Raw genomic sequence first — 16,160 nt, 5'->3', positions numbered from 1 at the left:
TTTACTAAGTGGTTTACAAGTTTTCTTGAGGCTTACCCAGTGTTGGGTATGATTAGAAGCAAATGAAATATTATCCCTATTTCATCAAAAGGAATGGCTCCCACAGAGCTGCTTCCTTTGCTGGGGTCAAACAGCCAGACTTGAAAGAGAACTTCCAACTTTGATTCTTGGCTCGTTTTGAAAAGACAGACGTGGAAGCAGCCTGGGCTTTGCAGGCAGACTCTGCCACACACTAGCAATGCAACTGGGGCAGATCATTAGCCTTGCTGAGTCTTCAGTCCCCACCTGTAAAATGGGTGTGATTGTTGCTACTCTTCAGGGTCCTTGAAAGGGTTGAATGAGTTCAGAGAGTCTGACATTAGAGGCAGCAGTGTGCTTGTGTATAACTTGGACTCTGGCGCCAAACTCCCCAGCTATGAGTCCCAGCTCCACCTCTTCACTAGCTGTGTGACCTCGTATAAGTTACAAAAAACTTCGTGAGTCAGTCAAATGGAAATAATAGTAGTACCTACCTCATAGGGTCATTGTGAGGGTAAAAGAGTTAATATAACCAAAGCACGTAGAACAATGCCTGCCACTTAGTAAACACTCTTTTAGTATGTGCTATGATTGTGACAGATTGTGATTATAATCATTGTTATCCATATATCAAGTGCCTGGCACAAATAGTTGATCAAAAAAGGTTAACTTTCATTACGGTTTCTGTTATTTCTCCCATCAGAGCACTTGAATTTTAAGGAGCCTGAAAGGAAAGTAATAGTATTACAAGTCTGTTTTTTGGTTTAACTAAACAGATGTCAACACAGTCCTTTCCAAAATCTTATTCCTTCAGGGACTCAAAATTTAATTTTATACCATAGGAGAAAGATTTTTTTCAGTGCTCCTTAGAGCAAAAGCAAATTCTTGAGCCTTACCTCAGACGTTCAGAATCAGAAATTATGGGGATGCAACCCATCAATCTGTTTTTGCTTATTTTTCAATGCCCATTGACCTTTTTAGAGTAGTTGTAGGTTAACAGAAAAATTAAGAGGAAAGTACAGAGATTTTCCATATACCCCCTGCCCCCACACGTGCATAGCCTCCCCCGTTATCAACATCCCCCACCATAGTGGTGCATATGTTACAATTAATGAACCTATGTTGAGTCATCATAATCAGCCAAAGTCCATAGTTGACATTAGGTTCACTCTTGGTGTTGTACATTCTGTGGGTTTAGACAAATGTATAATGGCATGTATCCATCATTATGGTATCATACTGAGTATTTTCCCTGCCCTGAAAATCCTGTGCTCTGCCTAGGATGAGGGACCCTCCCCTCCCTCACCCTCAGAAACCACTGACCTTTTTACTGTCTCCGTAGTTTTGCCTTGAGTCTATTTTAACAAGTGTCCCAGTGATTCTCATGCTTTCTCAAGTTTAACAACAACAGATACAGACTCCTACAACTTTGACCACCTCCTATTGCTGGGACAGTGGGGGGTCAACAAAGAATTGGCATCTGTTTGACAGGTGTTCAAGCCCAAGAAGTGCTAAATGACTGAATTAAGCAGAAATACAAGTAGTTCTGGAAAGCAGAGTCAGGGGTGGGATATCGGGAGGGAAAAGCTCTTAGAGAGTACGTGAGTCTGTTGGTAAGTCTGGAACAGAATGTTTTGGGGTGTTGGGTCATCTGGAAAGTGCTGATGTCGTGTCTTGTGCCATACTGCTCTGGATGATGGATAGAAGAAGAGATGCCTTTTGAATTTTTATGCGAGGTTAAAATGAGAAAAATCCATTTCAGCCGTCAGAAGTCAGAGCTATTGGTACAAAAGGTCATTGATGCCAACTGGCGGCATTGCAGAGCTCAGCGAGGAGGGAGTACTAAAATAGCAAACTTTTTGTTTTTTAAGCACTAGTTGCACTATGGGCTTGAGTCTCAGTCTTTTGCCATCTTGCTGCTCTGGGATCTTAAGTAAAAAGGCATGTGAAAAAAGAAAAACGCTAAGACATTTTTCCACCTCCTGCAGAGGGGAGGGTAGGTTGTTGTCCTCAGACTAAGGGCAACGTAGTATTTGTATTGGAGCAAGCAAAGCGATTAAATGACTCCATGGGAAAGTAATTGTTACTAGCTGTATAGTGGAGGTCACTGAGCAATACTGGGTGACCTTGGCCATTTCAGGTGAAGTCAATAAGGGTTAATTGGGGACCTAGCCCTGTGCTAGATGTGGTTTGTTGGGGGTTCAACCTTGAATGACTGAGGATTACAGTGCCTTGAAAGAGGAAACCCATCTTGGGAGCGAGGTGGAAAGGTTGTAAGATATTAGTCTGGTTCTGTATATACAGATAGAGGATAGAACAGATGTAAATAGATTTAAAGGTCCAAATAGATTTAAAAGGTCTGAGAATCATATGCACAGAGACAGTATTAGAAGCCATTAAGAATGGATTGAGGGGCGGGCCCAGTGGCATATTGGTTAGGTTCTCGAGCTCCGCTTTGGCGGCCCAGGGTTCGCAGGTTCAGATCCTGGGCTCAGACCTACACACTGCTTATCAAGCCATGCTGTAGCAGGCATCCCTCATATAAAGTAGAGGAGGATGGGCATGGATGTTAGCCCAGGGCTAATCTTCCTCACCAAAAAAAAAAAAAAAAAAGAATGGATTGATTATCTACGTAATTAAGGATCTAAGGATCAAGGATCAAACATTCAGGGACACTGCAATTATAGCAAATAGAATATGAGAAGTCAGTGAAGAAATGAAAGGAGAGACCATCAGAAAAGGTAGAAGTGGTCCCAGGACCATGTTCTAGCATAGAAATCAAGAGGATACATTTTTTCAAGGTAAAAGGTGTGTTCTTTGATGTTAAGAGAATGAAGAAATAAAGAATAAAGCATCTGGAGAGGTGGGAATGGGTCTTAGACTTGCTAAGTGAAAATCCTAACTGAAAAAGAAAGTATTTTTTCTATAAAACAGATGATCTTTATTACATTCAAGTCAGGATTTCTCAACCTCAGCACTACTGGTATTTTGGGCTGGATAATTCTTTGTTATGAGAAGCTGTCCTGTGCATTGTGGGATGTTTAGCAGCATCCCTGGCCTCTACCCACTAGATACCAGTAGTAACACCACCACCACCATGTTACGACAACCAAAAAACGTCTTCAGAGAATGCCAAATGTCCCTGGTTGGAAATGACTGATTTAAGTGTTTATTTAGCTCCCACTGTGTATATGGTACTACATTAGACCCTGCAAGGCATAGAAATATGATACCACCATTAAGAAAAATGCTTTCTAGTTTTCCTAGATTGAGTTATTCTGTGTTTCTCCTATTATGTTGGGTAAAATTATATATCTATACACACACACACGTATATATGCATATACACATATATGTAACAGTTATTCCTCAAGTTAACATTATGTAAATTTAATTATGGAATGATATTAGAAAACTAGTAAATTGGAAATATTGGTGTTACAAGGCTATGTGATCACAGATCAGTGTAGGAAATTTTGATCTTGCATCCATAGCAAGACTAGTAAGCAGTTTCCAAATTAAATTTTGTATATTCCAAAGATTCAAATTATTTTTTGCTCTCTCATTTCTTTTTTTTTTCATAATTTTATTTATTTATTTATTTTTCCCCCAAAGCCCCAGTAGATAGTTGTATGTCATAGATGCACATCCTTCTAGTTGCTGTACCTGGGACGCGGCCTCAGCATGGCCAGAGAAGCAGTGCGTCGGTGTGTGCCCGGGATCCGAACCCGGATCGCCAGCAGCGGAGCGCGTGCACTTAACCGCTAAGCCACAGGGCCGGCCCGTGCTCTCTCATTTCTTATGAAAATAAAATATTCTTCCTGATCCATAGGTGTGTTATAGAACTTATGATTTTTAAAAATGTGACTATATCGTTTATCTTTTGGAATAAATTATAGTGCTGTATATTGAAAGTGTTCAACCAAGTTTCTAAGTTCTTAATAAAATAAAGATGGAAATTTTGGACTGTAATTTGACCTTAGAGACATTTGTAGAAAGATTACCACAAAAATAATTTCATGACAAGAAGGATCCTTAACGTTTAGAATAGACTCTCCATCAAAAGAAGCAACCTATTTTCCTTCCAAACCTAGCTTCCTTGTTGCTTAGGAACAAGAAAGAAAATCTAACCTCACTCTCCTGTGTTTTGCTGCTTGTGACATTGAACAAGGCCCCGACTTTTGAGGCTAACGCTGAGACCCTTGTTTTCTTTGCAGACTGCATCATCTGCTATTAAAGGTGCTATTCAGCTGGGAATAGGATACACAGTGGGTAATCTCACTTCCAAGCCAGATCGAGATGTTCTCATGCAAGACTTTTATGTGGTGGAAAGTGTGTTCCTACCCAGGTAAGAACATTTTTATTTGTGGTGGTTTCCATGCTAAAGAACCTTCCTTGTGACATCCCCATATTGACGATTTTTCTACCAGTGCACATGTGCCTGTACCGATGTTTGTCTTAGACTTTTGGCAGGGCCAGAAGCAGTCCACATGATTGTTACTTTCTATTGCATCTAGTGGCTTGTATTTTTTATATGGAGATGGTAAATAGGTTTCATCCTGTGGGCCACTTGTAATTAGATGTGATAAAGCCTGGAAGACTCTGTGGAGAATACTTTGAGATTTAGTGGGAAAGAGTGCGGTGATCACAGAGTCAAGTCGGCAGAGGTTTAGAAAAAGGGGACATCCAGGAAGCAGCAGCTGGTGCCAGGTTTTCACTACCCCTACTTTAAAAGATGGGCTGGGGGCCTCAGTTGGGCCTCATTTCTGAGTTAAGTTATACAGCTCCTCTTTAGTTATGACTTTCAATTAACTTTCCTCCAGAAAACTTTATGGGAGTTTTGCTGTTTTGACACCATATTTGCAAAAACACCGAAGTTACCCATACGTGCTGCCTCTAACTTTATCATATTTTATGGGAAAAAATCAATTCAACAAATAAATCTGGAGATGGATGGTGGTGATGGTTGCACAACAGTGTGGATGTACTTAATGCCACAGAACTATACACTTAAAAATGGTTAAAATAGTAAGTTTTATAGTATGTATATTTTATCACAATAAAAATAAATTAAAAAGTCTATTGCTACCTTAGTATAGGAAGAGAAGTCATCATTAAATTGGAAGTGTCACCACTGCTGCCAGGGTTTTTCAAAGAAAATGCTCTAGCAAATAAAAATAAAGTTATTCAATTTGGGGACTTGGGGGTAATTATTTTGTCTTTGGGCTATGAAGATTGACTTACAAGACACATTTATATTTAAAATAAGTATTTCTCTCCAAAATAAGCCATTTTTGTTGTCATTAATTACTGAGTTTGGGTGAGAATGGCTGGGGTGACATGTTTATGCTCAGTGTCTTCATTGCCTTATTTAAAAAAATATCTTCAGGGAAATAATACTTACATTTATCTCTATGTCCAGGTGTCAACTGCCTAGAAATAAAACCTTTAGGTGAGTGTGCCCACATGGTCACAAAGGAGCCCATAAATAAAACAGGTCAGCTATGAACCCAGACAGCCTAGTTTTGCTTTAAATGCTCTTGGCTGAAGAATAAAGTTGATCTACCAGAAGTTTTGAAGTTTGCTTCTCTAGAGCCTTGCTAGCAGCCAGCAGAACTAGTTTCCAGACAAAAAATGGAAAACTTCAAGGCCTAAAATATACTCCTGTTTGCTCATGACACTATTCTTCTTTCTATAGTTGAAAAATTGTCCTGTGTGTTTGTTTTTAACAGTCTATCATTCCAAAAAAGTGTGTATCAACTACATTATTTCTCTTTCAAGTCAGGAGATCATGAGTTTGTCTTAATCTTTTGGTATGATCTGTTAGACCCATAATTCCTGTAAATGTGCTTGCAGAATGTTCTAGTTTTCATGGTCTTATAGAGCCTCTACTCAGACATTTCAACCTTATTTTTTTCTTTGGCTACAAAGAACCCGAGGAATAGAAATCTTTTGTGGGAGGGCAGCTGGCAGTGAGGTCAGGCTGGGAGAGCGGTTACAGCTAAAGATGGGTGTATTAAGAAGGGCAGGGTGCTCCATCCTTGCTGATCTGTTCTGCTCACAGTGTCCAGTCAACAGAGCTAACCATTGGTGAGCGCTGGGGAAAAGCATGGCTCAAGCAATCCTCCCCAGACCCACACCATCAGCATCACCTGGAACTTGTTAGAAATGTAGATTTATGGGCCGTACTCCAGATCAACTGAATCAGAAACTCTGGAGGGTGGGCCCCAGGAATCTGTTTTAATAAGCCCTCCAGGTGATTCTAAGCCCACAACGGTTTGAGAACCACTGGCCTAGCGCCTTACTTCCCACTTGAGAGTGATAATCTTTCTAGTGGATACCAGATTTTGTTCTTGGAGTTATTACGTGATTCTTGCAACTAATAGAACTACAAATGATTTTTAAATTAATATCTTAAATATCAAAATGACATCTATTTAGCAACTAAGTTATACATGACACTGTATGAGATACTTTACACATGGAGTGCATAAATAAGGTCCTCATAGGCACTTACAGGCGCTTTCTCAGTGCCATGAATCCTTTTGTTCGCGGGCGATTTATTATAAGCATACTGTATCTTTATGATTAAGACAAAATGAGATCTTTTTCACCTTTTTCTTCAGGAGTAGGAAGCCAAAGTTGTAAATACCTGGAATTTGTGTCTTTGACCTTCACTCTCTTGGTGTACCAAGGTAGCAGCAGCAGCAGAATGGCAGGCACATCACGGGGTGGGGGGACAAACACCACCACCTAGCTAACGTACCCTATTTAGAGGAATCCACTGTCACATTTAAAATATATCATTTTAGGGTATTTATAGATTTTGTGTGTGTGTGTGTGATGAAGATTAGCCCTGAGCTAACATCTGCCAATCCTGCTCTTTTTGCTGAGGAAGAGTGGCTCTGGGCTACCAACCATGCCCATCTTCCTACACTTTATACGGGACGCCGCCACAGCATGGCTTGACAAGCGGTGGGTCGGTGCGCGCCCTGGTCCTGAACCCGGGCCGCCGCAGCAGAGCGCACGCACTTAACCACTACGGCACCGGGCCGGCCTCTACAGCTTTTAAATGTTAATATGACATTAAACATTTGATTCAGACCAGGAATTTCTTCCAGTGAATACTGTATTTTTTGTTTAAATAACATATGTGCTCCAGATGTATTTACACGAAAACAGAGGAAACTTATGTGGGTCTCGCCTCAGTTTCCTCATCTGGGCTCAGTTTCTTCATTGGTTGAGCAAAGGGATTGGGCCCAGCGTTTCTCAATGGAGGTGCTATTGGCTTTTTTTGGCTGAGACAACTCTGTGTGCAGGGCTGCATATTTCAGGATATTGGTTAGCCCCAGGCCACACCAGTAATATTGTTGGAAGTGGGAGATAAATTCAGTATCTTGATTGTGGCGATGGTTTCATGGGTGTAAACACATGTGAAAATTAACAAACTGTACTCTTTATTGTATGTCAGTTACACTTCAATAAAGCTGTCACATAATGCTCCCTCCCTGCCCACCCATACTTCTAAACCTGCCTGGGGATGAGAGCAGAGAAAGTGGGCAGGACTGGCCCTGGTTGTAGGCAACCAAAACATTCTGAAGTATCCGGTGGCTCTAAAATTCAATGAGTCTATCTGGGTCATAGAGAGAACTAATTGCTTAGGGTGCCTGGAGATGTTTTAATTTACTACTGCTGTGAAGCTGCAGAATCTGTTTCCCTTAACAACAAAATGTATAGTGTTATTTTATATTTATTTATTTCAAAGTGGCTCAAAGTTATTTTTGGATATTATATATTCTATGGATTATTTCTTTTGTGGATGGAAAAAGCTCTGGACCTGTGTAAGATCTGAAGGATGATATAAAATCCCTTTCAACAATCTGGTTCTATGATCTACCAAAATCACAAAGTAGATCAGTGAGAGAACCATGACCATATCTTAATTGTTTGACCCCAAATTCTGTGCTGCAATCAGAAACTCAAGGTTGTAGATAAATTTTCATGTATAAATGGGATTAGGAAGAAAGGATGTTTATAGTCTGTACCATGTAAACATGAATCTGAGGTGGCAAAGGGAGACAAAGTTTGTGAGTACCAACTATGAACCATGCATAGTTTTATTGATATAATATTTATATGATCTAATATATAATATTATTACCTTTTATCTTTACCAAAAAAAATTTACATATGAAGTAACTAAGACCCTAAGATATTAAGAGGCTTAACCCAAAGCTATACAACCAATAAATGGTAAAGCTAGGATTTGAACTCAGATTTGGCTGGCTCCAAAATTTTGTTTTTCCCTACAGTATGATGATAAAGAACAGGAACAGTATTTCTGCTTTTTTGAATCAAAAAAAGTATCCAGCTTTTACCTTAGAGTTATGAACCTAAATCTGCCTCTCTGGTGCCTGGACAACCAGCTCTAATCCTTTCCTCTGCTCCCCTCCAAGAGACACCATCACTACCTTCTCTGGGATGGAAAATATGGTTTGAAAGCTGGCAGTAAAAGTTTATATGTTTTTCCATATTCAAGAATAATTATCTAACTGGAGAATTTATGAAAGTCTCCTGCATTTTAATCTCCTTACTTGTAAAATGGAGCTAAGCTTTGGTGTGAGGATCAGTGCAGGAAACAGAGAGCCCTTAGATCTGACAGCTGTGCTCTTTGGGATGTATTTGAATTGCCAGGGAATATCCTCATTGAGGGAGAAATTCCATAGAACCTCTGTAAGGATAAAGCATGATTCTAAATGAAAGGGAAACATATATATCAAATGTTGATATCAGCATCGCCAGATAGCAGTCCTAGATGTCATAGTTTTGACAGACTAGCCATCTACCTGCATTTCAAGTGACATAAACTCATCCAAGGATCTGTCTGTACTGTGAGTCAGCATACTGCAGACCCTGGGGCACATCTAGCTCCCTGCCTCTTTTTGTAAATAAAGCTTAATTGTAACACAGCCATGTCCGTTCATTTATATGTTTGTGGCTACTTTTCCACTACAACAGCAGAGTTGAGTAGTTGTAACAGAGACTCTAAAAAGATTGCCAACCCCTGATCCATAAAAACATTCTACACCAGGTTTTATCTATATGTGGATAGAACACAAAGCTGCCAGAATATTCGCCTCAGGATTAAATGAGATACGTGGCTGTTGCTGGGCAAGCCAATGATATGATGCCCCTTCAAGTCAAAACTCTTTAAATATTTGTTCAACATTTATGTGGTGGGCGTGAGAAGAAACTAATTTCTTTCAATAAAAGTTACATACCACTTCCTTTAGTTCAAAATAAAAGCTTTATTGCATGCAGTGAATATTATATAACATTTTAACTTACTTGAAATTGCCTTCAAAATACAGTTTCCCAGTATAGAATTAACAGCTTGGTAGGTTTAACATTTAGATAATCGGTGATATGACATGTTCCCAGTAAACGACATCCCAGAATGCATTCTTTGGTTTTCGAATTTAAACTACCTTCAGCTACTGACTTTTAAAGACTGGCTGTCAGCTGGTTGGCCTCAAAAGGTGGCACAGCCTCTTGTTGCACAAGGCAGCTCATATGTACCCATCACAAAAGTGCTCAGCACAGGGAGGTTGGCACCAGCAAGGAGTGTGTCTTCTGTTTTTTGTTTTTCCATTGAAGAACACTATCTAATTTGGCAAGAGAGAGGACCAACTTGTATTTCACTGGTTAAGTAAAGAGTCTATCTGGAAACTTGCCTGAATTGGCAGAGGTGATTACTAATGCCTAAGGCTGCTTCTACAGACCCTGACTTGCAAAGGTCAGGTTTGAAGACTGGGTGCCACCAGTAGTTTGTAAAGGCCTATAGTGTCCCTTGTCCACCTGTATTGCCACTTAAATTTTCTTTGTCTCTGTATCACCCGTCTATACATTAGGACAAAGCACACTTCACTTGTCCTGCGTCGGGGTGGGGGGCGGGGGGCGAGGTCATGTTTGCTGTGATGGATAATTTTATGTGTCAACTTGACTGGGCTAAGGGATGCCTGATAGCTGGTAAAACATTATTTCTGCGTGTGTCTGTGAGGGGTTTTCCAGAGGAAATTAGCATTTGAATCGCTAGATTGACTTAGAAGATCACCTCACCAGTTTGGGTAGGCATCATCCAATCTGTTGAGGGCCTGAATAGAACAAAAAGGTGGAGGAAGGGTGAATTTGCTCTCTGCTTGAGCTGGATCTCCATCTTCTCCTGCCATCGGACATTAGCACTCCCGGTTCTTGGGCCTTCAGACTTGGACCATTGGCTCCCCTGGTTCTCAGACCTTCAAGTTTGGACTGGAGCTACACCACCAGTTTTCCTGAGCCTCCAGTTTGCAGACGGCAGATCGTGGGCCTTCTCAGCCTTCCTAATCACATGAGCCAATTCCTCATAATAAATCCATCACCCAGGAGTTGCTGACCCACTTGTTTTGTCCAGAGGCCCCAAGCCCACTACTGACAGTTATTTGAAATCAAGGAAACTCACCAAATATAAAACGCTGCCTCTAAAACATCCAAGCTCTGGCTCTGGTCCAAAACTGGACCTCTTAGGCGTTCTGGAGATGCTAAATTAGTTTCACCCCATTGTTGAGCACCAAGTCTCTCCACCCAGGGCCACCAAAAATATCACGTGGTTATCAGACTCTGAAACCACACACACAAAGCTGAGGTGTTCACAGTACCTACAGATGAGCACGCCTATGTGGCTTATCAAGCTTCTACAAGTTGAACCCTGCCCACCTGACTCTGTGGTGTGAGGCCCTCTTGGAGAAGTAACTGGGGTATTTGGGCAGAGAGTACTCTGAAGCCTATAACTGAACCCTGAAAAGGAAGACTAACTTGGGACCGTCAAGTTTAAGTTAAGGCGTATCTGTCTGCGGTGACTTTTCCACTGCTCTGTTGTGGATCTAATCTCCCAATCTTGTTAGTTTCTGACCAGTTTAGGCCATTACTTTCCCTCCCTGAACTTTGATTCTGTATCTGCTCAATGGGAAATTCCAGATGGTGGCTAACGTGTTGTGCAGCTTCAACATTGTATAATTCTCAACATCCATTGCCATTCAGAAATACATATTTTTGGATTTAAGACAAGCAGATTGGCCTTAAAAACTGAACTCTACTCAGAAGAGGTGAATGTCAAAATGTCAGAGCTGCTCCATGATCAAACTTGAACTACTTCTTGGTGAAATAGGGGAGAAAAGGACGAGATAAAGTCCTGTTCTTTATTCGAAGTTTCCTCCTCCTTTTATGGAGTTAACATACCCTTTCTTTTCTAACTTGATAGGGATAGTACTGTGTGTTTGCTTAATTGTTTAGGTTCACACTTAGCAAAATAAAGTTGCAAACCCCACGTTGGCCTCCAAATTTTTATTGCTGAAATTTTCCCACCCATGAGATCCAAGCATCTAGAACAACTGCTCAAAACCTCACACCTGAAATTTCCAAAGCCTCAATTTTATGCCAAAACAGGAAAGTGCATTTTTCCCCCCAAAGACTACATCTATACATTGAAGGAATATAATATAAATCTTAAATTGTGAAAAAGTCATGTTTGCTAACTTGGTCTAGACGCTGGGCCCACTGTCCTGATGGACCACCCAGCTCGGGCAAGGAAAGCCCGCGGGAACCTTTGGTGGGACTCTTCCACTGGCTGGCAGACTAATGCTGATTGCAGTTGCGTTTACCTGCCTTGGCTGAGCATTTCATACATGTGCCGAGGAGCCTCTGTGCTAGATGTCTGTAGGCCGGCAGCCACACCCAGTAGATCTGCTGGTGTGTACCCTCAGAAAACCATGGATGGGCCGGCCCCGTGGCTTAGTGGTTGGGTGCGCGCGCTCCGCTGCTGGCGGCCTGGGTTCGGATCCCGGGCACTCGCCGACGCACCACTTCTCCGGCCATGCTGAGGCTGTGTCCCACGTACGGCAGCTGGAAGGATGTGCAGCTATTACATACAACTGTCTACTGGGGCTTTGGGGGGAAAAATAAATAAAAAAAAAGAAAAGAAAAGAAAACCATGGTTGGTGTCTGCTGGCTGACCCACACTGAGGCTGCTATTTGGTTCCACTCTTGTGTACTCTGAGCCCTGACGAACTCCAGTGGGGCCAACAGTCCCCTTAGTTTGCATTTCCTTCACTAGAGCTTCATTCATGTCGAGCTGACAGTTGTTATTCACTGGAGCAGCTTACTCTGCAGCAGCAAACCCTTCTGCTCTGGTACTGAGCATGCAGAGCTCTGTTTTGGGGGGTGTGAGGTTATAGCTTTTAACCCTAACTTTTAAAAATTATTTTATGTTGCGAGCGGTAATACATAGAAGGTTTTATCCTCACGATGCTTATAAAAGGGATACTATGAAAAGTGTCCCTTTTGTCCCTGCGCCTTTTTTACCCAGTGTCCAACTCCAATGATCACTGTTACTAGTACCCTGTTTATCCTTCAAGGATTTTTTAGGCATATACATACCAAAAAAATATTATTTTCCTTTTGTGTAAAAATGGTGGATCCCATACACAGTATTCTGCATCATGCTTCTTTCGCTTAATTTATCCTAGAGATCTTGCCATGTCAATACATAATAAGCCCCCTCATTCTTTTTTTCAATAGCTGCGTAGTATTCCAGTGTGTGGCTGAGCCATAATTAATTTGACCACTCCTCTTCTGAGAGACGTCTACGTTGCTTCCAATCTTTTGTCCTTACAAACAATGCTATACCGAATAACTATGTACACATATGTCATTTTGTACATATGCTAGTTTATCTATAGGATAAATTATAGGCATGCATTTGCTGGATCAAAGAGTTATATACATTTGTAATTTTGACAGAAACTGTGGAAATGTCTTCCGTAAGAAAAGTGTTGATTTACTTTCCCACTAATAATGTTTCAGGGTGCCAGTTTCCCTTGAGCTATATCAAAGCTTTGGATTTTTGCCAATCTCATAGGTAAAAGTGTCCCTTGGTGACATTTAATTTGCATTTCTTTTGTTATGGATGAGGTTCAGCATCCTTTCATATGTTTAAATCATTTATACTTCCATTTCTGTGAAGTGCCTGATCATATCTTTGGCTATTTTTAAAAAATTAACTTTTTGGTCTTTTTCTTTACTGTTTATTGGAGCTCTTTAGATTGGGAGATTAACTCTTTGTCTGTGATATGAGTTGCAAATATTTTCCCATTTTGTCATTTTCTTTTTCCTTTTCTTTTAACTACGTGGTCAAATCATTCTTCATCTGAAGTGTTCAAGTCTGGTCTGTTTCCCAATCATCATACAGCCTCAATCACCCAGACACACTGTGGGCTCCCCACATGCCGGGCACGTTGCCATTCATGTTCCCATTCACTTGGTCAATTCATTTCTAGAGGTTCAACACCAGGCCTCAGGAAGCACAGCTCATAAATGGCAGAGATGGAACTTGAACCCAAGTCTCCCTCAACTACAGGGAGTTAAGAGCATCTTAACTACCACTCAGGGTATCCGGTATGATTTAAGAGAATGCAAACTAGTCTTAATATTAGTCAAAAGAAAGCAGAATTCAGAAAATGAAATCTACTAGGAGAGAAACAGACAAATAAATTGGTGATATATTATGACCCACTATTTGGGAATGTTCCTCTCCATTCATGCAAATAAGGAGGTTCAAGATTGTGTAACCTCTGCAATTAATTATTAATTAATATATGTTAACTATGCTATGAAGAAATTACCACTCTGTGTAATGCCTGTGTTGAGTGTTATGCCCACTGCCTTTTCATCTTCTCCATTTATACAAATATAATTTATTGATTGTCCCATACAGGCAAGCCTGCCCCACAGTTGATCCATGTGATTCTCTGTATCTTAATGTGGCCCAAAGCTAGCTAGATTTAAATTTTTTTTTTCATTTTTAGTGATTTGGTGGCCTTTTGCGCTAGCTGTCGGGATGGATACCTAAAGAAATATATGTTCCCTTTCTCTACCTAGAGATGTTCTGCTGTGTGTGTATGTGTGTGTGCCTGTGTGCGTGTGTCTGTCTGTCTGTCTTATCTCTTGGGAAACCTAACACTATTATTTTTACACCATGGCTGAACGAACCACAGTAGTCAGGGAGATGTGAATCCAAGGAAAACTGTTGTAGTTAATGGAGGCTTTAGGGAAAGGAGAACAACCCAAGAAGCCCAGAGTAACCAAAAATGAAAATAATAAATACTGTATCCTCTCTGATAAAATCTTGAGTAAAGATTCCCAACTGCGTAAGAATAATGTAAATAATGTAAGTGGAACACGGGTGTTTCATCTTACTCTTTGAATGTTGAAGGTAATCTGCTCTAATGGAATGAATTACTTTGACTGCATGAGATAGAAAGGGGAAAACAGAGTGGAAGAAATAAGAAATTGGCCACATTCTTAGCCCACTGCAAGCAGCCTGCTTCAGAACGCAAGGCATTATGATTGCTTTCACTTCCTTGTAAAAGTGAGGAAGGATGGGGGCTGGCCCGGTGGTGTAGTGGTTAAGTGTATGCACTCCGCTTCAGCGGCCCGGGGTTCGCAGGTTCGGATCCCGGGCACGGACCCCTGCACCACTTATCAAGCCATGCTGTGGCAGGCATCCCACATATAAAGTAGAGGAAGATGGGCATGGATGTTAGCCCAGGGCCAATCTTCCTCAGCAGAAAGAGGAAGATTGGCAACAGATGTTAGCTCATCTTCCCCTACAACGACAACAACAAAAAAAAGTGAGAAAGGATGCTAGAGGTTACTTTCAGCCTCTTTGATTTTACTCCTTATGTATACGTAGCCCACATTTTCAAATAATTTCATGTCACATAAGTTCCAGAATTATTCCTTTTGATAATCCTATAGGGCCTATAACTGAGTACACGTCCCCTCATAAATCCCAAAATATGGAATGAGGAAATGTTTGGATATAATACCTAGGCACCGTACATACATTATGAATATTGAACTGTACTTAGAAAAACAATAACCATTTAAATGAGTAGGTGATTTGGGGGCCCTTCCATACTGTGAGGCTGAGATGGAGATGACTGCTCTTCTCCCAGTCAGTCTTAGCTCCTGCGTCACTCTCCTGAAGTGCATGTCTTGCCTGCTGCCTAAGTGTAATCCTAGCCTTTAAAGATAAGACTTATTATGTAATGATGGCCCCAACAACACAAGCCAACTACTTCCTCTGGAACGCCCCAAAAGCAACAGTCACCTGTAACCATGCAGGAGGAAGAACTGGCTGTACTGGATATACTGAACAGATCATTTCCTAAATAGTTTTCAGGATAATTTTTGACTATGGTGATTTTTTACCTTACGTGTTGACTTGCAAACCTAAGCTTCATGTAAGAATCAACTTTGCTGTATTAGCATTATCTTGAAAACTCATTCTTTTACTCAACAAATACTTATTGAGTGTCTACTCTGTGCTGGCTACTGATAACAAAAATCTGGCTGACCTCAACAAACTTAACGTGTAGTAGATTCCAAGTGTTCATTGTGTGCTGAAAGCCTTTTTACTTGCAGTCTTATTTGCGCAGTATCCGTGAAAATCAGACCAAGGTAAACTTGCATAGAGCCTCAATGTCCAACCTAGAATATGGTAAAAAGAGATTTTGAAATTCTATATAAAATTATATAGATTTAGCTATATAGATTTAGCACTGTTCTAATTTTTCACAATGAAAAATTTAAGTACAGGTAAATTAAGTGACTTGTCGTCATGTGAAAAGTATTATATGTAGTCAAAGAATAAAATGAATGATAAACATCAAAATTCAGGCTAGTAGATGTCTCTAAGGAGAAGGGGTATATGATCAGTAAAAAGTACAGAAGGTGATTCAACTACATGGATAATATTTTATTTCTTCAGCAGCATTTTGGATTCATGAGTATTCACTGGTTTATTTCTTTATACCTTTTTGTATCATAAATATTGCACAAAGATTTTCAAAGGTGAATTCATAAGAGGAAAAAAAGGTAATGGTATATTTGGAGATGGAAATCAGGTTTTCAAATCCCTAAAATATTTAAGGTCTCTTTTCCTGTAAATATGAATGTAAGAAAGAGTTCAGATTCAGGACCCATCTATTTCCAGTGGGATGATTTTCTCTGTGGGTGAGATATTTTAAAGATCATTTTACTTATTT

General features: G+C 40.4%; 1 protein-coding gene across 2 annotated transcripts in view; it reads left to right on the top strand.

The window, feature by feature from the left end:
• PIP5K1B (phosphatidylinositol-4-phosphate 5-kinase type 1 beta) overlaps nt 1-16,160 on the top strand; it is a 287,905-nt gene that overhangs the window by 150,148 nt on the left and 121,597 nt on the right. For both annotated transcript variants that reach the window (XM_004440639.3, XM_087444516.1), the window contains exon 4: nt 4,236-4,366. In XM_004440639.3, the coding sequence (XP_004440696.1) occupies nt 4,236-4,366 (131 nt within the window). The remainder of the gene's footprint in view (nt 1-4,235; nt 4,367-16,160) is intronic.

The sequence above is a fragment of the Ceratotherium simum genome, chromosome 20 (genome assembly GCF_057802395.1).
Source record: "Ceratotherium simum simum isolate JZ-2026a chromosome 20, ASM5780239v1, whole genome shotgun sequence".
Taxonomy (NCBI): Eukaryota; Metazoa; Chordata; class Mammalia; order Perissodactyla; family Rhinocerotidae; genus Ceratotherium; species Ceratotherium simum.
Note: the sequence above shows the minus strand (reverse complement) of the source record. Positions and strands in the feature narration are given on the sequence as shown.